We start from the raw sequence: 18,301 nt of genomic DNA, 5'->3' as shown, positions 1-18,301 counted from the left end.
GGCTGCGGGAGCAGGGCTGAAGGGGCAGGGATAGGGCTGAAGGGGTAGAGCTGAAGGAACAGGGGTGGGGCTGAAGGAACGGGGTAGGGCTGAAGGAACAGGGGTAGGGGTGAAGGGTACGGGCAGCCCCGGGGAACGCTACTCTCGCCGGCGGCAGCACACGGAGGCGCTCGCTGGGGTACCGGGGTCCAGAGAAGGGAGAACCCTGGGGGCTAGCGGGAGGTGCCCATACCGGAAGCGACATCCGTTCCGGCCGCGCATGCGTCCGGGCCTTGCCGGGGCTTTCCCGGTGCGGCATTTCCCGGGCTGGGCGATGCTGGCGGGGGGCGATTCTTCCCTTCCCGGTCCCGGTGCTAGGCACTCTATATAGGCTGCGGCGCGCACTAGGGCCGCCTGCTGTGAGAGGCTCGGCCGCAGACCGTGAGTGTGAGGGAAGGGTGCGGGCGGGGAGGGCCGGGGCCCTGCCGGGTTTGCGCTGCTGTTGCTGTGTGGGCCGTGACGGGAGCTGAGCCCGCTGACGGGGCGGCGGGCAGGGAGATGCGCTCCAGCGGCGCCGCTGGGCACGGCGGGGGCTGTGGAGAACAAGGGCGGACGGCCTAAGGGCCTGCTCTGCCCCGAGCAGGGGTGTCCGGTGGAGGAGGGGGACGTTGCAGGATGGCCGCTCAGGAGCGGGACTTGGTCCCTGCGGGAGGAGGGTGGCGGCAGCGTGAGGGTGGAAGAACAGCGGGCGAGGCCCGGCCGTGCCGGTGAGGACCGCGGAGGAGTGCGGGGCAGCTGCTGTGACGTGATCTGTGAATTTAGCGGAAAGTGCTCAGAAGGTGAACGTGTTCTACCTGGGTTATAGCGCCAGAGCAGAAGAATATCGAGCTTTGAGGTTGCTGCACTTTAAATTTCACTGCTCTAGACTTAACTAACTTCTTGGTGATACTGCAGGATAACAGAAGAAGAAATGCCCTTGAGATTCAGAGCAGTTGTGTAGCTGTGGAAATCATGGCTACTCTGGGCTATAGTGGAGGATAATACTGGAAGAGTGTCTGGCAGAAAATGACCTCAGTATCTCATCTTTAAGTGAACCTAAATGTTTTAAGATTACTAGGGTCTCGGTTTGTTCTGGTATTTCCAGCGTTTGCTCTGAGGGATCTGACTTTCCAGTACAGAAACTGAATTAATTTCTTGGATTAGCAGAATATGTCTGTGCTGATACCTTTAGACCTACCATTGGTGTTAAAGGAGTGGATTGGTTTAAAACGTTTGTAACTAATGTGCTCGGTGATTAAGAAGCTAGTAGTAATAGTGTGACCATCTTAAGAACAAATCTGCTGAGAGCTATTGAGATGAATAGGAAATGCTAAGATGTTTTCCAGTAGGTGTTTTTCCTAGGGCTGCTTCTGATCATGACAACTATATCTGTTTTGAGTCTTTCCTGGAAGAACTTCTAAGGAATTGGTACTGTAAAACAGACTGCTGTATATGAATAAATGTGAAATTATGTATTTAAAAATGTTTGAATTTCATCTTTGCTTTTACCTGAATTTCTTATGAAGTTCAGTTTTGCTGGTGTCCTGTGCCTTAGGTATCTTTGGACTTGCGTAAATAAGAAATTTCAGTACTCTTAATTTAACTTAGTGCAATAAAACTGGATCGTCATTATTTGAGAATCTGCAAATCCATTTAAATGGATGCATCTTCTTTCCTACAAGATACTGTGTTCGGTTATACAGCTTGTGATCAAACTGTAAGATTCATCCACTTGCCAGAAAGGTTTAGCAAGTGTTTAGAAGGTGAATGTGGATTTAATATTTAATTGTGGATTAAATAGATTTGCATATGTCAGGAACTGGGAAATTGTGTAAAATCCACTCCATGTAACAGTATGTAAAGTTGGATCCCTGAAGCTTTCCAGCTAACATTACAAAAAAAGTTTATCTTGAGATGTTAATATTTCAATTTGTGTAGTCTCTGTTTGCATAGACATTACACTATCCTGATTTTGTGTATTTTGAAACGCTCCTCTCTCTTCTTTGCAGGTTTTGTTCTGCCCGAAAAAATTCAATGATTGAAACTATAAATACTTACAGTTTCTTCTTGTGAACACTCAGCATAAATATGGAGGCGTAGGCACCTTAAAGGGACATCGGTCTGAACTCTGGGAGGTAGTTCTGTGCACAAAGAAACTAAGGCTTCAAATTTTATTTCTTTTTTAATCTGAGGATTCTGTTTGCTTCTGTAAGCCATAAGGATGGCATACAGGAACAACTTAATTCAGTGGCATAAAGCATCAGAATGTCCTGACACAAAGCAATTAATTTATCTTAAATTTGATTACTCTATACTTGTAACTAAGGCACCAGGTTAAAACTGAAATGCTTTGCTCTCTGTGCTGACAGTGTTATAAACAGAAAAGCCTGGAGTTACTCCAGGCTTGTTAATGGAGAATTCATGCATCAGAGGCAGTGTAGAGGATTTATCTCATAGCTGAATAGTCAAGATATGTGAACTTGAGTATAAACTAACTTCTTTAGTCTCAGCAACTGTTACAACAGTACACGGAAGTTGAGGGTTGGTTTTTTTTTTGGTGGCTTTTTTTTGTTTTTTTTTTAAGTCTAGTAGTAGCAAATACTCCAGATCAGTTCAGGGGCTCTTTTTTTTCATCTGCCATTTGAGCTTGGTAAACCATTATTTTCAGCCTCCTAATGAGATACACAAACTAAAATCTTTACATGTGTAAGCTGTCTATGGTGAAATAGTTATTAAATCACGTAATACATGTTTTAGTTAAAAATGGTGTAGTTTTACTTGCTCCCCATTTTAGTTTCTTTATTGACAAAGGGTTTTGGTAAACCCATTTGAGGTTTTCCCAGTCTGGATCCCACTTCCACTAGCCTGACAAATTGATACTGCTTTCCCAGATATACAGTACAAGGAAATCATGTTATGACTAGATCTTACAAGGGAAAGTCTTTTTTGACATGCTTTCTTCAATTCCCAAAATGGGATAGGGCAGCTTTTGCACAGATAGCAGTTGTATAAACTAAAATACAAAAACTTCCTGGATGTTTAAAGGCTGTTAATCATGGGACTTATTCTGTTCACATATGCATTCAAAGTTGCACATTAAAGTATTTAATTTTCAAGCTTTCTTTTGTACAGACGGGTTATTCCAAATTGCCTTTAGTGCACACAACTACCTCCCAGAGGAAGACTTGTCCCATTCTTCCAAATATAGTCCATTATGAACATAGTGGAGAACAGCCCTTTCTTGGCTAGCATCATGAAGCGGAGTGCTGTGTGTGGTGAGCTGAAATATGACTTAACTTGTGAACTCTACAGAATGTCAACATTTTCTACTTTCCCCATTAATGTGCCGGTGTCAGAACGGAGTCTTGCCCGGGCTGGGTTTTATTACACTGGTGTGCAAGATAAAGTTAAGTGCTTCAGTTGTGGCTTAACATTGGACAACTGGCAACCAGGAGATAATGCTATGGAAAGACACAAACAGCTGTATCCTAGCTGCAGTTTTATACAAAGCATGCTTTCAGTTAACAACCTTGGAGTGCCCTCTCATTCTACCTTTTCGTCTCCAGTTGTAAACAGTCTCTTGCCATCTCTACATTCCATGACACTTTCTCAAGGTTCAGAACAAGTTGGATATTTCAGTGGCTCTTTTTTCAGTTTTCCTCAAGACCCAGTAACTGCTAGGGCAGTTGAAGATCTTTCATTCTTGAGACCTAAGTTTCACAATCCTCACATGAGTACAGAAGATGCTAGGCTACGCACTTTTCACTCATGGCCACTGACGTTTATCTCACCTGCTGATCTGGCAAGGGCTGGACTTTACTACCTGGGGACAGCAGACAAAGTTGCTTGTTTCAGCTGTGGTGGTCAGCTGAGTAACTGGGAACCAAAAGATAATGCTATGTCAGAACATCGGAGACATTTTCCTAACTGCCATTTTTTGGAGAGCCTCACCAGAGACCAGCAAAGTTTCAATGTTTCAAACGTGAGCATGCAAACTCATGAAGCGCGTGTTAAAACATTCATAAATTGGCCAACTAGAATTCTAGTTCAGCCTGAACAGCTTGCAGATGCTGGTTTCTACTATGTAGGTAAGAAACTGAAGTCTCTGGGTTTATTCATATTGCTGTGTCATCATTTACATAAATGGTGTGAATGTTTGCTAGATATTTTGCCTTGTTTCTTTTAAAGGCCACAATGATGATGTCAGGTGTTTTTGCTGTGATGGTGGTTTAAGGTGCTGGGAATCTGGAGATGATCCATGGATTGAGCATGCAAAGTGGTTTCCAAGGTAACTTGAAAATCTTTAGCATAATTTGTTCACATCCTTAATACTTCTGATTTGGACAGATATGTACTGTGGTTCATAGTTGTGTTTAACTTCATTATGTGATGTACAAATTCACTCCTTTATTTGGATGTATTTCATGTACCTCTGTTTAAAAGCTCTGAAGTGCTAAGTTGACCTTAAAACATTTCTTCATTAAGCATGATATTTAATGCTTTCCACTTCATAATTAAAAGCTGTGAGGCTGCATTGTTAATGAGAATACCTACCTAAGAGAAGCAGTCAGCAGGCAGACTGGGGAGAGCAAAAGCTGCTGAGAAATGAAGTAGAAGGAACATCTAACCCTCTTGCTCTAGTTCTGTGCCCATGCTGAAAGCTATTGAACCAGTCTTTCAGCTCATGCAGTTTAGTTTCATGGGTGTGGTAAGGCTTGTGAAGATTTCAGCAGCTGTTAATATGTCTCTTGGAAAAATTATGTAACTTTTTAACATCCCCCATAATTAAATGGCAGTTGCATACTTAATTGCTCTCTGTGCCTGTGGAAATCTCTGCCTACATGACAGATAGCTGTGCTTAATTTCAGGAAAGCTAATAATTTACATCACAGATCAACTAGTCTTTCATGGGCAATTTACCAGCTACTGTTGGACTACATGATATACATAGAGTTAAATGACACCTTTACTACCTTCTGTGTTATATCCGTCAGTAGATGAACTAAAGAGATCCATTCTGCATTAGTGAAGTAGGTGTGGCTTTGATAGTGGTTTTAAATGTTGCAAACTTATTTTGAATTACTTAAGTGGGGGATAAGAACGCCAAGATGTGAAATAAAAACAGTTTATCAGTGTACTGTGTAGTGATGCTGACACTGTGTCATTTCTCATGACATGCTATTTTGATTAGAAGTGGTAGCAGAATGTAAAGCTGCTGCATTTATATACCTAAGCCTACTGATGGCTGAATGTCATGGAAAGCTTTATCCAAGTGTCACCAGGCTACATCAAGCTTCCAGTTAAGAGAACTTTTTCACTTATGAAGGAAAAGAAATATATAATTAAGTTATGCTGTGTTACTGTAAAGTGTGTCGTTCTTATGTATTTTTTTTTTCCCCTTTGGCAATAGAAAGTATAATTCAGTATTACTTAACCTTTCAGATGTGAGTATCTGCTTCGTGTAAAAGGAGGAGAGTTTGTAAGACAAATTCAGGCCAGGTTCCCCCATCTTCTTGAACAGGTAAACTTTACTGTTCTGTAACTTTTTTCCTTCAAAAAGACTGCTACATTCTTCTGGGGAGTTCAGTCCATCCTTCTGCCTCGTTTCTGCATACCTTTCAACTAGGTGTCTGACGTGATAAATGCTCTTCATGAGCACAGAAATTAAGCCAGTGTTGAACCATGGCTAATGGACTGGGACTAGTAGAGATTAACCTGTACAGGTATGTATGGAAAGTGTCATGAGCCAGTGAGCTCCTTTGTGTCAGGAGAGGGAAATTCTGATTATATAAATTTCAGTGAGTAATGCCAATCAGTAATTGTTATTTCAGAAATCCGTTGTGGATAGCCTGAATTATTTCCATCCATAACTCTTATGGCAAGAGTAAGCGAACTTCTTCATGGAAGAAGAACTCTTCATGAAGTTCTTTTTCATGAAAGTGATCAGCGCTAACTTTATATTGATTATATAGTTGTACAAATACATTTTCAAATAAAAATCTTAGCATGGTTGATGAAGGAAGAATGTGTTAGAAAGCTATGTAGTGGGAAAAGCAATACTTTGATACTAATGTCGTTCTGTTGTTTTTCACAGCTCTTGTTAACCTCTGTAGATGAAAACGCTCATCCCCCAAGTATGTATATTAAAATGTGTTTTTAAACTTCCTCAGCACTTTGGTTGGAACTAGATGGTCTTTAAGGTCCCTTCCACCCCAAGCTGTTCTGTGATGCGGTTATTTTGCAGAGTTAATGATATGCTATCCGGAGGTGATTTGCATAACAATTCTTACATTTTCTTGGAAAGAACACTATTGTAAAGATTTTCTATCTAATGTTGTTACATGAACAAACTTTAAGGAAGCACCTTTAAGATATCTCGTCTTTCATTTTTCTTATTTTCACACTGACAGATCACACTGAGATTTGGCATCTGCTGTATCTGTGTTTTCTACTTTCATGGTTGGGTTAAACAAATCAATTTGGCATTTGTTAAATTGGGTTATGTTATAGAACTTGGTGGAACGGTTGCTAGAGGGTGTCATGACTATGTAGTTACGCAACTCCATTTTTACTAGTGTAGCTAGATAAATGCTCAGAGTTGAGAAGTAGTGGTCAAGGAGAGGGTAGGACAAGCTGATAGAGTGAAATCTTTCTGAGTTGGACTGTAGTTACGGTGGAAGTAAACTCCTCCCAGAGGGTGAGTGGGTTATCGGAGTTCCTGCTGGTTGAGGACAGCGAGTTGGAATCCCATGTGTCTGGTGCTTAGTATGTTGAATGGAAAATACTGATAATACTGAAGAGCTGCAATAGAACAATTGTCTTATTGTGAACTTTGAATTTTGACACACCCCCAACATTTTTCAAGGCTATTAATAAGTATAAAAAACGCTGCTAAGAAACAATGGAATTATCTGTGACTTCTCTTTAGTGAAAGCCTCACATGGACTGGTGTTTAGTATGTGTTCAGTTCAATTGTATTTAAGAAACTGGCTTCTAACTAACTACTTTTGAACTAGCTACTTAAAACCAGCTATTTAACCATTAAAGCTTTTTAATGCTAGGTATTCGTGTATATATGCATATGTGTGGATGATGTTGCTGTGCCTGACTTCTGGGTTGTATAGGTATTTTACTGATGGTATTTTTCCTCCAATCAGTTTTTCATTTTGAACCTGGAGAGAGTCATTCAGAAGATGTAATCATGATGAACACACCTGTGGTTAAAACTGCGTTGGAGATGGGATTCTGTAGAAGGCTAATAAAGCAGACAGTGCAAAGCAAAATCTTGGCCACTGGGGAAAACTACAAGGATATTCATGATCTTGTGTCTGATCTGCTCACTGCTGAACATGAAGAGAGGGAAGAAGAGAAAGAGAAACAATCTGAAGAAGTGGCATCAGGTATGCATGAAGCACTGAAAAAAAGTGAAAGCAGAAGTGTCTTGTGTGATGTAGAGCTTTTATAATTGTTTTTATTCAGTAAGTGATTTACTTAATTGCTGTTAGGATTGTCTTCTTTAAAAGCATTGTCAGGGTATCTGTATGGAGCTAGCAGTCTGGGAATTGTTTCATCTCCCTTCAGGAGGATGGTTCATATGGGTGCTGAGGGTTCAGAATCACCCCACCCTCTTCACCTGCTGGTAAGCTGCCATACCCAGCTCATAGAAGAGGCCAGAAATTTTTACAAATTTACGTTCTGTAAGACTGCTAAAATTCGGCTTTTTCTGTGTCTGACTCAACCGTTTAGGTCAGCTATTTAACTGTGTTTAAGTGTCTTTAATGTTTCCTACTGCTTTAATAACATACAAGTTTTGAAGCCTAAAAAAAACCTACTGTTTTTGAGTCTGTGAAGCAGTATTGAAACTTCTCAGTTATAAATTGAATTAAGACTGCTGCTTTCCTACTTGCATTCTATATCAAAACACAGATGAATTCAGCCATTAAATCTTCATAAATTTTTTTTTGTTTTTTTTGTGATAATCTATATAAAAAAAGGCAATCTCACAAGTCTGGTTGTGCTGTACTTGATTTTCTTCCACATAATTCTGTTGGACACTTCTTAGAAAAGTTTGATTTATATCTGCATCTTGGACATGATTTTGACTGCCACTGACTAAACCTTTTGGTTGTTAGTGAGTCAGCATTGGTGTTATGCAGAGGCATTGTTCTTGAAATTCTGTGGAGAACCTAAGTTGAAAGGATGCCTACAAAGAAGATGAAGACTCCCTTTTTACAAGGAGTCACGTGTTAAAAATGAGGGGTGATTGGCACAAATTATTCCCAGGGAGATTCCTGTTGAACAGAAGAGGAAAATTTTTCACATGAGAACAATCAGCCATTGGAGTAATGCCCCCAGCGAAGTGGTGGATTCCCCAGCACTGGACACTTAGGATCTATCTATACAGGGTGCTGGAACATCTAGTCTAGGTCATGCTTTGCCAAGAGAGACTGGACCAGATGATGCTTGAGGTCCCTAGCAACCTGGTATTCTGTAATTCTAAGTGAGTCTTGCTAGTGTGAAGTTAGACAAAATCCCCTCAGATAGTTTAAGTTAGATGTGGGAGCAGGAGGCTTCATTGGTGAAAAGGCTTCAGCTCAGAAGCTGCTTGTATGTGGTTTTCTTAAGTCTGTTGCGTGTGTGAGTGCCACTAAAACGTACTCGGTTCTTAATCAACAATGTGTAGTAAGTGAACATTTCAAACAGTTTAAAATACGTGTCAGTTATTGTTAAGCAGAAATGCAACTTGGAGTAGTGTTTGCTTAACAAACATCTAATTCTCTGCATTCCAGATGATTTGTCCTTAATCCGGAAGAACCGAATGGCTTTATTCCAACGTTTAACATGTGTACTTCCAATCCTCGAGAGTTTGCTGTCAGCCAAAGTGATCACAGAACTTACGCATGATGTTATTAAGCAAAAGACTCAGACAGCACTGCAGGCAAGGGAACTGATAGATACAGTTTTAGTGAAAGGAAATGAAGCAGCCAGCATATTCAGAAACTGTCTACAAGATTGTGACCCCATACTGTACCAAGATTTATTTGGTATGTGTGTCTCTTTCTTTTTTTAAAGGTATAACTTTGTAGAAATGCATAATCAGTGCTGTCATAGCAACCTAAAGATTAAAAAAAAAAAAAGTCAGATGCTGTTTGAATGTAGATTAGCCAAATGACTAAGGATTTTTTTTCTCTTATTTTAGTGGAGAAGAACTTGAAGTATATTCCCGCAGAAGATGCTTCAGGTACCTCTGACTCTACCTTCTTACTTTAAAGGGTATTGTGAGACGAACAGCTAACATCTTAAAGAAGAAAATGACTTTGCTAAAGAAATAGGTTTTGCACTTTACACTGTCCCTAATTCTGCTTTGGTAAAATGGACTTACCTGAAGAAGTTAAGTGCATGCGCAAAGTTGAAAGCAAGTGTGTCTGCTGCAAGCTATGTTCTTACATACGCTTTTGTGTCATAGGTAGAACTTTCTGGAGCTTGACAATTTAAGCACGTACTGGACTTGATCCTCGTACAGTATTTTTTTCCAGGGATTTGGTAGAGACTGGACAGTGAATAGGTTAGCATTTCACAACAGGTGTCATCATCTCTGCTTTTACAGAGTAGGTTATAGGTGTCCTAAAATGTAGCTTGACCAACAGTGGGGTAGCTAAAAACTTACCAGATGTGGGACTGAGTTTGCTCTGGTTCTTAGTCCTGTAGTTTAATAAGTTAATAGACTGCAGAAAAGTATACAAGCCTGAACGTAGCTCACTTCCACCAGTCAGCTTGTGCTCTGGGCTTCAAATACCCAAGCAAGAAAAGTACAGCATTTGCTAAAATGCTAACATGGGGTTGGCCTCCAACCCTTGAGCTGTTGTTATCTCACAGAAGTGGAATGTACAGACTAGTTCCTTGCATGCCACTTTCTGAACTCTGAAAATGTACTTACTGTCTTACTGCTGTCTAGTGAATACAGAGAGGGAAAGAAAGGGTAACATGGATGTATATGTTCAGGCTTGTTAAAAAGTTAAATGTTTTCTTTCAGGTTTACCTATGGAAGAGCAATTAAGAAGACTGCAGGAGGAAAGAACATGTAAAGTTTGCATGGACAGGGAAGTTTCCATTGTTTTTATTCCATGTGGTCACTTAGTGGTATGCAAACATTGTGCACCATCCCTTAGAAAATGCCCTATCTGCAGGGGGACAATAAAGGGTACAGTTCGTACGTTCCTTTCATAAAGAGGGAAACTTCCAAAATGTCTTCGGTAGTGTTATCTTCCAGCTGCTGAAGCTTAAGCCAGCAGTGTCCTAAGAATGGAAAATTGTGATACAGAAGACGATTAATCAACTACCTAACACTGTTGCGTAATAGTAAACTGTATCACCATTATGGGGATACCAGCCCATCCTTGCCAAAGACTTTCTGTTCATAAAGCTAGCTCAGTACTCAGGTGAAGTTTGTGTAACTTTCCTTTTTAAGGAAAGCAGTTTCACTCATGTGCCCTTGTGTCACTTTGAATAAAAAAAATTCTGGATCTTAAAATTGAGCCTGGTGTAACTCATGAGTTTCCTCCATGTGGATGTGAGGAAATACATTAAGATTGCTGTTTATTAATAATTAATATTGATTAACTTCAGTTACTGCTTTGGCTTCTGTTTTGGCTTTATTGTGGACTTGAGGAGAAAAGAGGGTATCTGTTGCAGGGACAGCAGGAGTTATTTTTTTAAAGTTCTGCCTTGTGTAGATACTTGTGTAATGTGTATTTAATTATAGTGTATATGAAGACTGAATTAAAATATTTCTGCTTCTCAAACAAGCGCTTCTTTTCTCTCTTCCCATTGTTGGCTTTTATCTGTAGACTGCTTCTCCTGGCAGAAGTTTGGGGTTGGTTATTTACCTGTAAAAGTACAATAAAATTTAATTGTGTGTCTTTTATTCGTTTTTGAGCAGAGAGTGAGAGTCTGCTGCTTGGTGATTCCCACTGGTAAAGCAAAAGGTTTTGATTTTTATCCTCATTAAAAAAACAACAAACCCCATGAAAAAACCCCACCGTAATGGCATCTGGAACTTCCTTCTCCTTGGTTTTTCAAAGAATAGAAATCCTGCCCCCCATGACCTTAGAGATGAGGCAGAGGGTAGCTATGCAGCAGTATAGCCTTTATGCTAGGGCTTAAAATGTAAAAGCTACTTTTCTGTGTTTGGAACTTAATTATGATTGTACAATTATATAGGATCTTCTAGCCCCATCTCAAGTCATGGGGTCTTACTTTGTAAGCTGGTAGTTCAGGGACTTCTGTTTCTTTACTCTTTGACTCTTACTTTATCCTTTTAAGCTTTGTATCTGTAGACTTGCATAGTAGATACCCACGGAGGGAAGGGGGTTCGTAGGTATTTTACAGGGATTCAATGTCAAACACTGGAATGCAGGATGAAATCAGATCCTGCAGTGGTGATTTTGGTTTGTCTGGCTCTTATGTCAGCTGTCTTCAGTCGTATCTTCATGCCCAAGTGTGAATCTCTCAATCTTCATCCCTGCTAGAAATAAGATGTTTTTAACTGTACTGTGGTGTCTTTACATTCTGTAGTGTGAGGTGAAAATACCTTGCAAACATTGGCTTCCTCAGACTTCAAGTTGTGTGCGTGTAACTGGCTTTCATCACTTCATACGTGGCTTTAGATATACATGTGTATCCTTTAAAAGGAGAGCCCCCCATGTGTGTGTGAAAAAGTAAAGTGTATACATTGAAAAGAGCTTGCGTGGGCTATGCAGCTTGTGACTCCTCGTGATTCACCCTCTGTAATGGTTGCCCAATGCTTAGAGCAAGGCCTGTGTTTAGTGGGGGGAAATGTTTGTCACTAGCAAATAAATTCCCACTAACACTTAGAGGTGCTGTTATGTTTGATGCTTGTAGACATCTTTCCTGTGGTACATCTGAGTTGTAAGTTAGTAAAAGTCCCCCTCTGAGTCGGTGAAGGGAAACTCTGGATCTCCTTCTATAATCACCTGCCATCTAGGGCAATCTGTCCACTGCGTTTGGGGTTTAGGCTGTATGCAAAGTTAACAGTAAATTTTATTTCTAGCATAATTGCAGCCTGCATGTTATATCAAAGTTTTGGATAGCTAAAAAGGGCAAAACCATGTACTTTTATTTGTTAATGACACGATTGAGGCTGATTTGTTAATAGATTCAGGTTGTTTCAGTAAAGCTTATCACTTTAAATTTGGTGAGGACAGTTGAGCACAGGAAGACACAAATACGTTCTAGCTGCCATCTATCCTGTATCTCCAAGCAGCATGTCATGGGCTGGAGTCCCTATCAAAATACTACTGGAGTTGCTCATTTTGAGAAGTCTTGCTTTGCTGTCTGGGGGTGAGGAGAGAGGTGTAAGAATATGGACTGGTTTGTCTTTTTAAACATTTTTAGTGTGAATTCAGCAACAATGATGTTTGGTTTCACCCATGTTTTCATAATTTCTGCAGCACCAATTAATGCTGTGCATTAGCTGGCACTACTTGTTTCAATGCTTTGGAATATGTTCCTTGTACATAGGATTCTTTAACTGTCAGCTGGCTTGCTGTAATTCTTCTAAATTCATATCTTTTGTCCAACTTCATTACATGTACATGTCTTCCTTTTAATTTTGGTGTTAAACATGTAAATATTTCAAACGTAGCATGTAGTTTTAAACAGTTTTGATTAACATATGTTTGCTTTTCTGGTCTTGAAATGTTTCTGAAGGCTCTTTTGTGTAGCAACTTAAAAAGTTGTCAAAGGTTATGAAAGCTTGTTAAGGAATAAAGCAAATGACTTGAAATTTGATGTTCAGACCTAGGAACTGGTAATACTGGAACCCTAAGTGTGCTTAGTACAAATTAAGATGGGTCTGCAGGAGGAGCTGGAGAGATCAGGTTCACCTGGAAAGTGTAGAGTTGTTAGTATGTGTTTCTGAACAGAGAAGAAGATAGGGGAAAACAGTAGTAGGCAGACTTCTTAAGCATTTTTTTAACGCATTTTTCTTTAGAACCATAGGGAATTAGAGTTTTTCAACCATTGCTGTTACTACATATAGATCTGATGACAGGATATGCTGGGGCTCAGAAGTGATGCAGATGTTTGGTGTCATTTGTGGTGCCTGAGGGTATCTTTGGGCCTGCAACATACCTGTCAGCCCAACTCCAGTCAGCACTGGCTGCTTGCATCTGGGCACCTGAACTACCTTCTGAGAAGTGAATGATACAGAAACTGCTAGGTAAAGTTCTTTGACCTTGTTTTGGCAGGAAGGCCTGTCTAGGTTATGGCTTTCAACTACTCCACACTATGATGGTTGTGGTTGCCCTGATCTCTAGTGCTGCATGAGCAGTCAAGCTCTCCTTGGTACTTTTCCAAGACAGCTGTAATGAAACTGACTCTGTAGCACGTTGCAAACAGCACCTTAGCAAAATCTTCAACCACAGAGAAGACTGCCTGCATAGTGTCAAGTTTGGAGAGGATCAAGGGACTTCTGTTCCCTGTGAACAAGCTGACCACACTTACATTTTGTTCTGTCCACTTCCTCCTTTAAAAGCATTTTCCAGAGCTTTGTCTGGGTTAAACAGCAGCAAACAGCCCTTGTGCCCTCAGCTTCCTGTGCAACTCTGCTGACCCAGCAGCTCAGGTTTTTCAGATGTCAGCATTCTAGGTCTGGAGCTTGTCATGAGCTTGCTGAGCATGTTTGCACAGCTTAGGGGGTTTAGAGGGTGGGAAGCTTGGTATCATTGGTCAGACTTGCTGTAAATGAAGGTTAGAACAAGTCCAGAGGAGGGCCACGAGGATGATCAGGGGACTGGAGCACCTCCCATATGAAGACAGGCTGAGAAAGTTGGGTCTGTTCAGCCTGGAGAAGAGAAGGCTGCGTGGAGACCTCATAGCAGCCTTCCAGTATCTGAAGGGGGCCTATAGGGATGCTGGGGAGGGACTCTTCATTAGGGACTGTAGTGATAGGACAAGGGGTAACGGGTTAAAACTTAAACAGGGGAAGTTTAGGTTGGATATAAGGAGGAAATTCTTTCCTGTTAGGGTGGTGAGGTACTGGAATAGGTTGCCCAGGGAGGTTGTGAATGCTCCATCCCTGGCAGTGTTCAAGACCAGGTTGGATGAGGCCTTGGGTGACATGGTTTAGTGTGAGGTGTCCCTGCCCATGGCAGGGGGGTTGGAACTTGATGATCTTAAGGTCCTTTCCAACCCTAACTATTCTATGATTCTATGATTCTATTCTAAGATGATATTCCCAGCCTCTATAAATGAGCAATTTCTTTACCTGAATGAAGCTTATCCTATCTGCAAAGGATCTAGCTTGGAGCACTTGCAGTTTCTGATACTGGTTTGGGATACTGTAAGGTACAGTGGCTTCCCAGGTAGCAATTGTATCTTTTGTTAAGCAAAGTACCATGAAGCTTTATTGTAATTACTTAGTAGTTTCCTGCATGTGTGGTGGTAGTTTTTTTGGTGTGTTTTTTTTTTGGGGGGTGGTTTTGTGGTTTATTTTTGTTTGGTTGTTTTTTTTTTTGGTTTTTGTTTGTTTGGTTTTCTTTTTTGGGTTTGTTTTTTTGTGCATGTATATGTGTGGCGTGTTTTTTTAACTGAATGCAGATCTTTCTGTTCTGTTTGACCAGTGAGCCCAGAGCTCTTCAGACTGAAGCCAGCATGCAGGCCTAGTGCCCACAAGTGATTGGACGGCCACCCCTCATTGTAACAGGGCACTGCCTTTATATGCCAAAATAAATGGCCATACATGAAATATCTGGAAACTGCATTAGCATGATATTGAGAAACAAAAATTCTTATATTGCTGCTTTTTGTAGCTGAGAGTTTGTGGTTGTTTTGTAACTCCATAGTACCATGCTCTCAGAACTTGGTTCTTTGCTGTATTCCTCATGAGACAGAAGGAAAGCACATGAAATTGCAAACTGTATTCACCTGCCTTTAATTCAGTGTTGTGGTGGTTGCAGTGTAGTGAGGCTGGGTGTGCAGTATCGTGTTTAATGCTGCAGATGGACTGAGCTTGTAAATTCTGCTTTCTTGCTGCGTGTTATTCCTGGTGAGCCACCTCAGGTATGTGAATTTAGGCAGGACATGTTTTCTGGACATTGAAGGTATTCCCTGTTCTGCTGAACTACTTAAAACACGCAGTTGTTGCTCTTGTTCCGGAGGTTACTGGTGCAGGCAGTTAACTTCCTGAGACAGCATTAAAGCACCAGTCTTTTGTTTCTGTTTTTGAGCATGTGCACAGAAGCTACCAGTGCTGCAGCCCTGCTTCCTCACTGGTGGCTGCTGGCACGGAACCCTTGAAGCCCAAGAATCTAGGGTACTGCATGCATCCTGTGTGAGGAAGAACAGAAATCCAAACAGATCTTGATGTGCTATTTTCAAAAAAGCAGGTGAGGTATTTCTGCCCCCCCCCCCCCCCCCCCCCCCCCCCCAAATCCTGCTGGAACAAAACAGGAAATTGCACAATAAGTAATGTCCTAGGAGTAGCCTTCACATTTAATTGTGGCCTGGGGAAACTTTTTTTAGGCAAAACAAAATGGAGAACTTCCCGAAGGGTTCCAAGCTTACATGTTGGAGGGTGCAGATTTGGTCAGAATGAAGATCTTTGGGATGCTCTCTTCATTTGGCAGGTAGCGAAATGAAATACTTGGTATTTATGAAGTATAGGGTATTAGTTAAGGTTGTGATCTCCCAATGGAATATAGCTTCAATTCTAAGGGAAGAATAAAGTCTTTAGAAGGGGTTGTCATATCCGCAACAATCAAAACCAAAACACACCTCAGTTGTACAGACACTTGTGGCTTTTCTTTATGAACTCTGACAAGAAAGGCTTACATAGTTTTTCTTCCAGCACTTTAGAAGCACCGATCATCTCAGTGCTGGCCAGGTCCAACACCTTGGTTTCCAAACTGCTTTCATCTTGATGTGGAGAAGGTCAGAACAAAAGATAAACTGAAGGTTGAGTATTAGGGGTAAGAATATATTTCCTTTTGGTATTCTTAAAAGGACACTGAAGAGCCTCCAGAACTTGGGGTCACTTGTGTACTTTCAATTTTTGGAGCTCCTCAATTGGATGTTCTGAAGTGTAGGGGTGACCTGACACTGAAGGATAAAATTAATCATTGATCCAATCTTCAAAGTAGTGTTTCAATAGCTAAGCGAACACAAAATTCTAACACAAGCTGAAGCTTAGATACTGCAGGATCAACACCAGGAACTGGCAGTCCCTGTGGCTATGCTGTTTGTGAGAACTGTCAAATGCAGATTCCTAAGGTCATTTAACTTTCCTGGGTTTCAAGACTTATCTTGGTCATACACCAACTGGGACTCCTTCAGTGGTGCCCAGAGAGCATATTTACATCCTGCACAGATCCATTCTCATTGTCTGCTTCCATATCACAGCTAAATTCTTAACCTCTTGAGTTATGCAGGCAATTTTCTGGTGCTCTTCCACTTTGCTTTTGGCAATATTGTCATTCTGTTGCTTATATGTTTTTCAATAAAGCACGTTAAGAATGCTGTGTATGTCCTCAGGGCAAAACCAGAGTGGTGTATGTAAGAGTGTTAACAGTCTCTGAATAAAAAGGAAAGGTATGAAAGTAGATTTACAAAGAATTAATGTTTAAGTTACTGAATATTAACACATTAACATGCTTTAATATCTCTCTCTATATATTTTTAATTAAATTAAACCCCCAAATCTATCACTGCGGCATTTCTGGACTGCTTTGAAGCCTTTAAATGCAGGGCCCCATCAAAGCAATTACAGTGGAAGGGCTATGGTTTGGTAGTGGAACACAGGCTGAAGGAGAGCTGCCGAAAAAGGAAAGCACTGTGGGAGGAAGGCAGGATGCTGCAGTCCTGAGATGTGGTCATATGGTTGATTTTGAGGTGTCTGAAGGGCAAAAGCAATGTTCATGATACCTGACTCAAGGCAGCTATGTTCTGTAGCCACCAGATGACTTCCCAAGCCTGTAGTATTAACTAAAATAAATTCTGATATGAAGCGCAAACCCATGAATGTTTGGACTAAGAATGGATATAGGAATTGTGTGACTGAGATGTAGTGATCAACTATGACTGGTGATGAATGCTGGTGATGGGCTTAAAACATGATACTGTAAATGTAATTCTCTATTATGTCACCAGAGGGGCTCCTAATCAAGACAGAACTATGAACTACATGGCTCAGCCATCAGTACTGGCAACAGATACACAGTCCTGCCAAGAGGATAAACTACAAACTGTTGAATCAACTTTACAATATTATTAAACTCAGCTAAGGAACAGCTGAAAAGACTGACTGTACAGTAAGTATACCTAGAGAAGGGGAGGAGCTACTTATGCTAGAATATTGTGGCATAAAATGAATACAAATCATAAACTTGTGATTGAATTTAGAATAATTTATCACCAGAGAAGTGAATGGGAAGATACTTCTGCGAGGAAGGATTGTACTTGGAAAACATTTCTTTACTGAGAGGATACTTAAACACTGGAACACGTAAATGCCCCAAGCCTGTCAGTGTTTACGAGGCATTTGGACAATGCCCTTATGTGCTTTAATTTGGCCAGCCCTGAAGTGATCAGGCAGCTGGACTAGATAATCATTGTAGATCCCTTCAAACTATTATATTTTCTATTCCCCACTTATCTGGGCTAGTGCTGGACTTAAGTCTGAGCCAAAAGACCTCTTCTCTGTCTTTTGTTCCTACTTCAGCTTTATACTTCATATTGGTCTACAATTTGGTAGATTCCTGTGGCAAACCCTTTCAGGTATGTTTTCCTTACAGAACCTAAGTACCAGTCTTTATTTAACATAATCTTTTGATTATGAGGCTAAATCAGTTAAATTACTGATACAGTCAACCCCTTTACCTGTGTAAAGCATAGCTAAATTCAGGTCCACTGCTTCTTCCAGTGTTGTAGAGTGACATTAAGGACTGAGGCCTAAACCTGTACTTAATTGGTGGTATGATACATTGAAAGGCTGTCATAGAATCACAGAATGGTTTTGGTTGGAAGAGACCTTAAACATCATCCAGTTCCAACCCTTGTCATGGACAAGGACACCTTCTATTAGACCAGGTTGCTCAAAGTCCCATCCAACCTGGCTTTGAACACTGCCAGGGATGGGGCAGCCACAACTTCTCTGGGCAACCTGTGCCAGTGCCTCACCACCCTAACAGGAAAGAGCTTCCTAGTATCTAATCTGAATCTACCCTCTTTCAGATTAAATCCATCCTTCCTTTTCATTCTATGCCCC

General features: G+C 41.0%; 1 protein-coding gene and 1 long non-coding RNA gene across 2 annotated transcripts; both read left to right on the top strand.

Moving 5' to 3' along the window:
* Window positions 1-253: 253 nt before the first annotated feature.
* Window positions 254-2,173, top strand: LOC133271586 (uncharacterized). Its single transcript, XR_009744193.1, has 2 exons — window positions 254-420; window positions 2,028-2,173. It is a non-coding gene; the product is annotated as an uncharacterized LOC133271586 (long non-coding RNA).
* A 456-nt stretch (window positions 2,174-2,629) lies between these two features.
* Window positions 2,630-10,686, top strand: LOC133271584 (inhibitor of apoptosis protein-like). Its single transcript, XM_061457812.1, has 8 exons — window positions 2,630-4,106; window positions 4,207-4,306; window positions 5,461-5,539; window positions 6,113-6,152; window positions 7,176-7,418; window positions 8,808-9,062; window positions 9,218-9,259; window positions 10,052-10,686. Exons 1-8 carry the CDS (start codon window positions 3,233-3,235, stop codon window positions 10,243-10,245), a joined length of 1,827 nt encoding a protein of 608 aa, XP_061313796.1. The 5' UTR covers window positions 2,630-3,232; the 3' UTR covers window positions 10,246-10,686.
* Window positions 10,687-18,301: the final 7,615 nt, after the last annotated feature.

Source organism: Pezoporus flaviventris, unplaced genomic scaffold (genome assembly GCF_033815535.1).
Source record: "Pezoporus flaviventris isolate CSIRO_AGI_PZ_B2104156 unplaced genomic scaffold, CSIRO_AGI_Pfla_v1 ptg000025l, whole genome shotgun sequence".
Taxonomy (NCBI): Eukaryota; Metazoa; Chordata; class Aves; order Psittaciformes; family Psittacidae; genus Pezoporus; species Pezoporus flaviventris.
This window is presented reverse-complemented; position numbering and strand designations above follow the sequence as displayed.